Here is an 11,408-nt window from a genome sequence, read left to right on the forward strand (position 1 = left end):
TTTATTTAACAAAAGTCATAACTGGTTGGGAAAGAAAGGGACAAAGGGAGAGAGTGGCAGGGAGACAGAAAGAAAAGAGCTTCTCAGTCAGAGGAAGTGGTGAGTCTTAAGGTGGATCTGGAGACACTGGCCAGCTGCCTCCACTTCCAATCAGCACCAATTAAAGACATGGATGTTAGAGACCCAGAGGAAAAGGCCTTGGGCCGTAACAATCTAAAACCATTTAGGGGAACAATAACTAATCTGCTGTGGTTTATCAGATATATTTATAGTTCTGGTGAGAAGTTTCAGTTCTTTCATCCTGTAAATAACTTTAGACTTGTTACTTTCCAGGATGGACAGATTTTACAATATGCAGCAGCAATTATTTGTAATATCTAGAACTAACAAGCATGATTTTTTTTTTTTTGGAGAATGTTCTCCAATTTGTCCAAGCTTTAATACATACCAAGCTGAGCATCAACCATTCACTAGCGACAGGCTTCAGTCTTCTTGTCAATGTTTGTAGAATTCATTTACACTTGTTTGTTTCCTGGAATAACTTTGACTTTTAAGCATTGTTTTGTAAATTTTCCAAAAGCTTGAGATTTGGGTGAAATTTTTTTATGTATGGCATCATTGTCCTTTTTAGAACACCCAAAAACCATTAAGCTGTTGATTTATTAATATTCTTTCCACCTAGTGCAAAGCAACTAGCAGCAAAACACTCTGTCAGCATGACGATACTACCATCATGCTTGATAGTTGGTGAAATGTGAACCCTTAACTGCTCCAAACAGATCTTGCTGTTGTGCCAGAAGAACTCTGTATCTGTCATCTAAACACAGAGCGTATCTACAGAAAGATTTGGATTCTGTATGTGGGCAGCTGTAAGTTTCTGCTGAGCTTACTTCACGGTAATGTAATAAAAGAGAAGAGAATTTTAAGAGAAATTACTGGAGGGATTGGGGATGACTGTGTAAAGGAAATGGACAATTTTTTGTGATATTCAAGATAGATTTTGAGAATGTGACTAGATGGAGGAATTCCTGGGTTTATCTCTTAGACCTGGAACTGCACTCCTGGGCTTTGCATAGAATACTTTGATATTTGTGTTAACATTTCTAACATCTATGGGCTTTATGTGAAGTGTGCCTCAAATGTTCTTGACAAATTATTACAAACAAAGCCTACAATCTGAAACATTCCTTGTTAAAGTTTCACTTTAAGAATATTTTAGAAATATTCTTGGAAATTTCCCTGATGCTGGTTTGGAGTTCACGCCAAACATAAACCTGAGGTTTTTCTTCTTTATTTTTATTTCTCTGTGGGTTGGTATCGTTGATTGTGTTCATTCTCAGCTGTTCCTGTCTGAGTGGTTTTAGGTGGGCGGAGAAACGGACCTGATTTAACTCACAGGCAATTTATTTTGTACAAGAAAACGCATCTAAGGTCTGCGAGAATTCAGAGGTGTTTCATGGTCACAACTTATGCAAGGTGCCTCAGTGTTTGCAGAGTTAGTTATTTATCTCTCAGCCACGCTTCACCAAGAAGAGCTGTGTAAATATTACAATGTTTAAGAAGAGGGCTCTGCAGTTTCTGTGAGCTCATTTCCCTCCTGGGCGTGTCTGACTTAGACTGACTGCTTTCACTTCCCTGTGCAGCTGCAGACCTTCCAGAGGTTCTCAGAAGCCCGACGTGACGGCAGACCCAGAGATGAGTGTCTACAGCGATGCTTCCAACGAGGACCTGTGTGACGAGTTGGAGACCTTGGGGTGAGCTTAATAATCTCCTGACTTTTCCTTTTACTTCATGTTCAACACAGCAAGCCGCTCAAAACTGCCCTGCCTTCTCACAAACGGATGATTTTACCCTTTGTTTCAGCCACTGAATGTGGATTATACTGCGAGTAGACTTGTTTTGAATACAATAATTTGTTTGCATTTGTAGATGATGTGTTGTTTTCTTTCAAGAATGGTTTTAATATGAGGATAGCATAGGACCATGAAACAGTGTTTTTCGTGATCATAATATTCTATGGATTTTGAAGAAATAAACCAAATTCAGCTAACCAACCAAAGAGCAGTGTTCAATAGTTGTTTTGGTGACACTTTATTTGAAGGGGGGTGAATAAGACTGACATGACACTGTCATAAACATGACATAACACATGTCATGAACATGAATAAGCCTTCATGAATATTTATGACTGTTGTCATAAAGTGTCATTCGGTAAATTACAACACTTTTAATACAAAGTTGACATTATTCAAAATGTCTTTGTTATGATAACGTGACATTAACCAATAAATCATTACTGGTATAAATTTGTTATAATATTATTACTGATTACACTTTAAAAATTAGGTAACTTTATGTTATTAAAGGTAAAGTTTAAACAGTAATGATTTATTGATTAATGTCAAGTTGTCATAACAAAGACATTTTGAATAATGTCAACTTTGTATTAAAAGTGTCACAATTTACCGAATGACACTTTATGATAACAGCCATAAATATTCATGAAGGCTTATTCATGTTCATGACATGTGTTATGTCATGTTTATGAAAGTGTCATTTCAGTCTTATTCAGCCCCCTTCAAATAAAGTGTTACCTTGTTTTTTCCTGAATGAAGGAGAACGTAATTACCATCAGGTCGTTTAAACTTTGCACCGAAAGTAAATATTTAACTCCTATGACGTGGGAATCTGGTATCTTCAGTGTGGCAGGGAGAGCTAGACTGTCCTCTGAGGAGTTGTGCACTCTGGTTTGTCCTCAACCTCAGAAAGTGTTTTGTAACCATCAGATTTACACACTACTCAGTCTGCACGGAAATGTTTACTCTTGGAAGTTAGAAAGGAGGCTCTGACCTGTTCTCAAACCTCAGATTCAAGAACAACAATGAGTTCGCACAGGTGCCAAAATCAAAAAAGTCTGAGGTTTTTCAGGCGTCATAGATGCCTCATGACTGCCTTGCTTTAAAAATTGTCCAGGTTGTTACTGATTCATCTTTGCTGAAATATATACTACTGGTTGTTGGACATAATACTGCTATGAATTTTTCCATTTGATCTGTAATGGCTTGTATAATAACTTTTTTCTCTTGTTTTGTTACGTCAGAGCAGAAAGTGATTCTGACTGTGAGATGTTGGTACCCTAAGTAGCTCAGCTACAAATATGAATCAGCTCTAAAACAGGTTTTACCTCTGGATTAGTGGCGTTCCTCCTCTGGAATGCTGCTCCACCTATTTGCCACTTTTTATTTGTAGTTTATATTAAAATTAAATACATTCTTGTTATTCAGTAATATAACAAGAATGTAATGCCATGCCTATAATCCTAGAGATTGTGGGTTCAAAATTGAACAGTCCCAGTGCTCCTCTTCGCATTAAGGCTCCTCGGAAAACCACAACCACATTACTGCTGCTTCTCTCCAGAATATCATCCCTAAATCAAGATCCATATAGCTCCAGATCCTGGCAGAGGAACCATTTTGGACAGATGATGAATTTTGTGTAGTTTCATAAACATATTCTGCTATGTATATTTTAGTGATGGTGTCACTAAATAAATTTTGGTGATGCTGTGTTTTATTTCACCATGCCATAACTTGTAACTGTTGGAAGTTGTTGGAAGCAGAACATGTGTCAGATTAGTTCCCTAATAAACGCAGTCAGCGTTAACAGCCGGAGACATTAGAAACTGGACACTGAAAATAAGTCTCAGCTGCTCCTTCAAGTGGAATCTAACAGAAGAAAACAGAGTTGTAAAGTTTTACCCTTCGCAACATGTGTTGTCCATAAAACCCAGCACATTGTAGCAAATCACAGGTAGTAAACTAAAACTTGTCTTTCAAGTTTACAGACAATATTACGAGCTTATGAATCCGTGTACGACTGACCCAAATCAGATCAGTGTGGTTTTTTTATCGTCCTTTTCTCAAGCTAGAAATGACAGTTTGTCTTTACAGAACTCCTCCCAACCTTTGATGCAAATGAAAAACTTTCACATCCCTTTTTACCGGTTTCATTTACATCTCTGGCACATTCACACTTATGAAATCTCTAAAATTTCTTGTACAGAAATCTCTGCTGTGCCCGTTGTCCTTTCACTTTGTTCAAATTTCAGTTTAAACCTGAGTGACCTTTCAACAAAACCACGGATGTAAAGAACATTCTCATTACGCCCGACTTCCTTTCTGCAGCTAGAAGAAGCAAGTGGGAAAAGGGAAGATAGAAAAATGCGATCAACTATGCAGAACCTATACAGGTCCTTATCAAAAAATTAGCACATTGTGATAAAGTTCAGTATATTCCATAATGTAATGATAAAAATTTAACTGTCACATATTTTAGATTTATTGCACACCAACTGAAATATATCAGGTCTTTTATTGTTTTAATACTGATGATTTTGGCATACAGCTCATGAAAACCCAAAATCCCAAAATCATCAGTATTAAAACGGTAAAAGACCTGAAATATTTCAGTTGGTGTGCAATGAATCTAAAATATATTAGTTTACTTTTTTTCATTACATTATGGAAAATAATGAACTTTATCACAATATGTAAATTTTTTGAGAAGGACCTGTATAATGATATAGTCTAAAAGCAAAAAGGTGAAAAAAGTTCTAGTTACAAAACACAGGTAACATAGTGTGAGGAATAATTTAATCTCAAGAACAGATTTTTTGTTTTAGCTTAGTTTAGTTAATTTAGTATTTTGGACAACAATTCTCTAATGTTATAATTCATATATAGGAACACTTGTGCAGAAAACAATTTTGTGTTATTTCACATGTATTGTTCAATGTTTTTCAATGAATAATATTGGAACACTGACGGTGTATTGTGACTTTATAACACCTTACAGCTTCATTTATAAACAACAAAAAACTGATATATGCCAAAGTTTGAATTGGCAGGGAAGATTTTTTACAGATCAGTGAGAAAACGGCAGCCCTGCTAGTATTAGCTATGTGTGAATTTAAAAAAAGTAAATAGCTAAACTAAGTCTAAATAAAGCCTGAAAGAATTTAAGCATAAAAAAACAAAAAGCAAAACCTAACCTCACTCCTTTGCCTGTCCTTAACGCCTCCTTCCATTCAGCTACTAAACAAATTTTAACATTATCTGTTCAACATATTTAGGACTTGCTAAAAATCTTTATGGGTTGATGTGGACAAACAATTACAAATCAAACAATATTGAATGTCCCTCGCTGTCCTGGAATAAAAAACATCTTAAATCTCCACAATTCCACTTTTGAATATTTGGGATTAAACTCTATCAGGTTTCACTGTGTCTTATTGCTCAAAACGTGGTGCTGGAGAATCAGGCTGTTCAAATCAAAGTGTTTATTCTATTTCATGATTTTCATTGCAGGTGGTACCACTATGACCTGTCCCGGCATGCTGCAGAGGCTCTCCTCCTGTCCAATGGAGGAGATGGGAGTTATCTCCTGAGGAACAGTAATGGCGCTCCTGGCTGCTTTGCCCTCTCTGTCAGGTCAGTCACATGTCAGAACTAAAAAACACTAAAGGAGATTGTTTCTCCTATAGGTCAGGAGATTACTAGATTACCACTAGAATGTATTTCATGTTTCTTTGTTAAACTGGAACGAAATAAGTCAGAGCCTAAGGGCTGTAGACATTCAGGCAGTATATACTATATGTGTTGAATCTGCATGTTTGGCAGATGCAAAACAAAAAAAAAAATCCTAAATTCTGAAATGTTTTTTTTTCATTCTTTGAAACACATAGAGCAAAGGATTCAGTGAAGCATTTTCATGTGACACGCAGAGACAATGTCTACATCTTTGGGTTTAACGAGTTCCCAAGCCTTCAGGACTTTGTCAGCCACTTTGCCAACCAACCTCTCCTGGGAAGCGATGCAGGTATGAAGATCTAGATTTGTGATTCACCGGACTCACCAATAAGACACGTTCTATTCCATACCTGATTTCAGTCAGTCTGAACCCCATTTTTTTATACCAACAGGAGTTTTATAGGAAGTGATGCTGAGTATTAAGTGTTTTTGGGTTTTTTTTCCCCCAGAACTTATCAAGGAAAAACAAAATAGGATAAAGCGAAACCAACACGACAAAAACTGTCTATACAAACTTACTTTCATGGTTCTGTTTATTGGTTCACCTTGAAGTATCTGCTGCGGTAAAGTTTAAACTGTTTGTATTTAGACATAATGTTTCCATGTTGAGTTTTTCCAACCTTACTGACTTGCATAGTCAGTTAGAGTTAGTGGTGTCCAGATCAGCTCCACTCTAAACAGTAATTGGCTCTAAAACATGTTTACTTCTGGTTTAGTTGCATTCTTGCATGGGAATGCTGGTCGAATTTTCCACTTTCTAACTGTAGTTGGTGTATATATCGATCAGTAATCCGAACAACCATCCGTCCCATGTGCTTTATTTACCCGACACTGGGTGATAAGGATTAGGTGTTAGAAAGAACAGTCCGAGTACTCCTCTTCCCATTGGTATGTGCCTCGGAAAATCGCAACCTCCTTTTAGTCGCTTGTTTCCTCAATTTCATTCCTAAATCAAGTCTTGTATAACTCATGATCACTCATCCATCATGGATGGATGTATGGATTGATAGATGAGGTAGCGTATTTGGAAAGTTTAGCAAAGAAAACAGTAATTTAACTGACATCTTCTTATTTTATAGAATCAACTGTCTGAGGGGGAAATTATGTAAAAAAAATTAACTTGCCTCTTGTCTTTGAACCAGGGACCCTCATCGTGCTTAAGAGTCCGTATCCGTGGCGTGTGGAAGAGCCATCCATCTATGAGTCGGTGCGAGTTCACACCGCCATACAGACGGGTCGGACAAAAGATGATCTGGTCCCCAAAGCACCATCGGTATGAGGAGAAGCTTTGTTTTCATTTGCTTGCGTTGTTTAGGTTTATAGACTAGTAAAGTTCATTGGAATGGTTGTGTATGATTTAGGTGTGAAACCTTATGATTTAATGATAACATAGAAATGTACTTTTTCACCCAGTCCCAACTTGTAATAAACCTTTCGTTCCTACGTTTACCCAACTTTTTGTGTATTTCAAGCTAAATTTCACAGCCAAAATGTGCAGTGTAGGTCAGTCAGGCGTTTTTAAGGAAATTATGTATGTCCAGAGGAAGTTCTACATTTGCATGTTCCTCATGTAGTCGGTGTGAATAGATGTAGAAGTGGGTTTCAGTCATGTTTACTACATTCTGTGCTTGTCTCTAATGACCAAGCAGAGCCCCCACATGGAGGTTCAATCAAATAGTGAGTGCAGAGAGATTAAAATGCCTTTCTGAGTTCGGCCATTTTGTTTAAAATAGATTTTTTTATTTATTTAATTTAAAGTTTAAAATTTGTAAACCATAATAATAAATACCACAAAAAATAACGGCTTGAAATGTATTTTCATTCTATCATTTGTGGGTCTTGGTTGGTGAATGAAATTGTCTCCAAATATTGCTTCAATTTCATTTAATTTAAAAAGTTTTTTTTTTTATCTTAAACTATTACTCCTGCCTTTCTACTGACACACAGCATGTCATTACAGCTGGGCACCAAGGAAGGCTACCTGGTGAAACAAGGAGCAATTGTGAAGGTGAGAACATTGAAATCAGGCCATCTGTACACATTAGAAAACAATCATCAGATACTCGGATACATTAAGAATCCAAACTCAAATTTCAGTTTTGCTGACTTGGCTGCTCATGCTTAAAATCTAACATCATCTTTAATTTACAGATACATTTGAAACTTGTTTTTTTTTTTTTTTTGGCAGAATTGGAAACAAAGGTGGTTTACACTCCATAGAAATGAACTGAAGTACTTTAAAGACAAAACGGTAAGGTTATTTCACATTCCAGGTTATAACTTTGACATAGCTATTTGACAGGTTAATTATTTGATAAATGGTAAATGTTAGTATGTGTTATCTATTGATCAAGTTAATACTAGCATCTAATCAGCTACATTGTTCCTTGTTGCAGTGTGAGGAGCCCATTCGGACGCTGGATTTAACATCTTGCTCTGCTGTCCAGTTTGACTATTCTCAGGACAAAGTCAACTGTTTCTGGTACGTAACTTACTGTGTTGGTATGAATCTTTTACTTGAGGAGCATTTGTCATTAATGAATGTAAAGAAATAGCATAATAAGGTCAAACACAAGATTTAAACAAAAACGATAATCAGCTGGAAGTCAAACAAGTTTTACAGAGAAGTACTCTGGTGTTTTCCACAATGTCACAACCTTTTGGGTTTTTGGAAAAGCCCTCATTATGTCAATACTTTTAATGATCCAACCACATATGACTTAAATAAAGACACGCATTTGGTGTACTCTATGTTAATACAACAGTCTCAAACACAATGCTTCTTTGTGTGATATCATGGAAAATATCTAAAGAAATCAAACACGATATCAGGAAGAGAACTGCTAGCTTTGATAAGTATAGTTCATCCTTGGACACAATTTCCAGATGACTGAAGGTGCCATGTTAATGTACAAATACAGTCACCATGGGATAGGTGAGATGAACATGTTCTGGTGCACAAATATTCATCTCATTCCTAGCAAAAGAAAATCCTGACTAAAGCAGGTAATTTACCAACATGGTTTTGTTCATAAACTGCAAAATGTAGAAATATACAGAAAAGGTTTGTGCTGTCAGTAGACAGGCTTCACTTTGTGTTACTGTTACCACTTCTGCCTCCTTAGCTGTGCTACGTTTTCTATTGCTCAACTCATGTTGAGCAACAAAAAAAAAAAAATGTAGCCACATTGCTTCAGTTTCTCATGGCAAAAAATACTTTTTTTTTTTTGCTCTGTGCTCCATCATGTGATTGCTGTCCCCACAACCTACTTATTATTTTACAGCAGTTTGAAACCCTCCTAAACACCTGCACATATAAACAAAACCCTCTTCTGAGTTGAACTTCCCCATATTGACTTTTTTTTCAAACATTGGTATTTTTTGTGCGAATAAAGGGAAGTCTAAGGCGACAGTGGAGGAAACTGACCTGAGTTCCAGCTGTCGGCACAGTCATTTAAATAATTTCACATTCAACCCATCTGTCTAAACAGGAAAGAACGGATTTGTTGTTTTTTTTGTCTAACCCCGCAAAAATAGTTTGTTTGGTTTTATTCTGTAAATTAAAACATAAGACCAAGAGAAAATGAAAAACGTAAGAGTTAACAAAATTGAGAAATGTGTTGAGTAAAAAAAAGTGGCATAAAGCAAAGCTGAAACTTAAAGAGGAAGCTGATAAAACATACAAAAACTGACAATTGAAAGAGGAAGACAAGATAACAAATAAAGTCCAAAATGAGCAAAATGAGAGATCAAGGAAAACTGAGCAGAAACTTTTACCAGATGAACATTTCAGAAATAAACTGGAAATAAACTGCAGATGACTGATTTTATCCATTTTTTATTTATCATTGTTTTTTAGTTTTCAACAGACATATTCTACTTGATTTAAAACTGCTATGTTTGCTTGAAGTAACTTTGCATGTCTTTCTGTGTGTCCACAGTCTCGTATTTCCCGATCGAACATTTTACTTCTGCGCAAAGACAGGAGTTGAGGCAGACGAATGGATTAAGATACTCCATTGGAAGCTGGTGAGTTCCATCAGACTGATTCACACGGATTATTTAATCTGTGATACAGCCAGCAGGAAAAGAAATATAAGAATATGGGCATCATTCATCTGCTTTTACTGCCAAAACTTCCAATTTCTGAGAAAAAGAAGACAATTAGAAATGCAATCCTTTGCATGACACCAGAAATGATTCAATGTTTACCAGAGTTTTGTCAAACAGGGGGAATTGCATGGATTGAGCAGCTGAGGGAAAATCCATTATTACAACAGTGTCTGAAACATTTAAGCTTACGAACCATAAATCTACTTCCTTATTACTGTAATATGATTTCCTTTCTTGCTGCTCCTCATCTCTTCTGTTTCACAACAAGAAGAAATTTGCAACCATTGCTGGAAAAAGAAAAAAACAAAACCAACGTGTGGCTTTAATTTTTTTTTTAGTTTTCACCATTTCTGAAACCAGTGTTCTCAAATCAGCTTTTTTAATCTTTGCTTTTGCTTTCAGTCTCAGATAAGAAAAGGGCGATGATGATCATCCATGAAGAAACAGGACAATAGCTCCATTCTCACAGAAGATGCCAGGATACCTGAAGGAATGAGGCAGATCTGGAATATGTTGCACAGCACATTTTACAAGAGGTCTTTGAACAACCTATTGAAGGATTTTGAGAATTCTGTAGAGTTCCTGGATTTAAAAAGAAAAAAGTATGGTGAACAGCAGTGCATTCACTGAAGAAAAAAACATTTCAAAACTCACGCAAATGTTTTATGTAAATATAAAAATAAATTCTTTTGGTACAATGTGCACTTTCAAAACAATGTTAGCTGTGAACTGAGACATGTCAGTGTAGTTTTGATGGACACACTGCAGTACAGAATGGTTTTGGTTATATTTGAGTTATGACTGACTTGTAGCTTTATAGACTCAACATAAATGAGGGCAGAAGCAGAATAACAAGCGCTTGAAGCAGAACCAGTTCCGATCACTGAGCCAGAATGCTTTATATTACATGTTTGTGTACATTATTATTTTTTTAATTCACCTCAAGTGGGAGTAAAGCTAACTGAAATGTCTCTGATAGATTAAATACTCATAATCAAACTGTAGTGTATCCATCTTTAATCTTGTTTAATAAAATGTTCACTTTCTTTTTTTCAACAAACCTCCATTGAAGGTTTAAATTCCTGACTCAGTTAATATGTGCTCTCTTTTAATTCAAAGTCCAACATATATTAAATGTGAAATATAGTACAGTGGACAATTTTAGTGACATATAGGAGTAGGCCTGTCACGATAAATTTTTCTGGACGATTGTCTGAAAAATTATTGGGATAAATGATAATATTGTTTCAAGACCTTCTGACACTGATTTAATGGAAATGACTAATAATGCATGCGATTTACTGCCATAGATAGATGCACTTTATTTTCAAAAGAACACATTACACTGGAACTGATAAACTAAATAAACAAACCAACCAAAAACAAAAATAAAATAGATTCTCAGTCTCCATTAACAAAATGTGTACTTGAATAAAAAATAAACATGAAGCCAAAGTGGAAATACATATTGAATTCAACCAAAAGAGTGCAGATTATGAAGTCTGCATACTATATTGCCCTTCAGTAATTACTAGATTTAAAAAGAGAAGACGGGCACATCCGACTACCTGATGCAGTAGTTCATACTACACGATTTTTTGCCCCTATTTTCCCTTTACCAAAATCTTAGATCATTGGCCGTTCTAAGATTGTCGCTGGTGATTTCGTAACCGGTCATCCTGTAGTGTGATTTAGATCGTCATGGCC

General features: G+C 36.0%; 1 protein-coding gene across 1 annotated transcript; it reads left to right on the forward strand.

The window, feature by feature from the left end:
• Window positions 1-1,641: 1,641 nt before the first annotated feature.
• On the forward strand, window positions 1,642-10,767 carry dapp1 (dual adaptor of phosphotyrosine and 3-phosphoinositides). The gene is made up of 9 exons (XM_008400158.3): window positions 1,642-1,754; window positions 5,367-5,489; window positions 5,744-5,877; window positions 6,731-6,861; window positions 7,549-7,596; window positions 7,777-7,839; window positions 7,985-8,070; window positions 9,530-9,617; window positions 10,104-10,767. Exons 1-9 carry the CDS (start codon window positions 1,696-1,698, stop codon window positions 10,125-10,127), a joined length of 756 nt encoding a protein of 251 aa, XP_008398380.1. The 5' UTR covers window positions 1,642-1,695; the 3' UTR covers window positions 10,128-10,767.
• Window positions 10,768-11,408: the final 641 nt, after the last annotated feature.

This window comes from Poecilia reticulata, chromosome 22, assembly GCF_904066995.2.
Source record: "Poecilia reticulata chromosome 22, P_reticulata-male-v2, whole genome shotgun sequence".
NCBI classification, from domain to species: domain Eukaryota; kingdom Metazoa; phylum Chordata; class Actinopteri; order Cyprinodontiformes; family Poeciliidae; genus Poecilia; species Poecilia reticulata.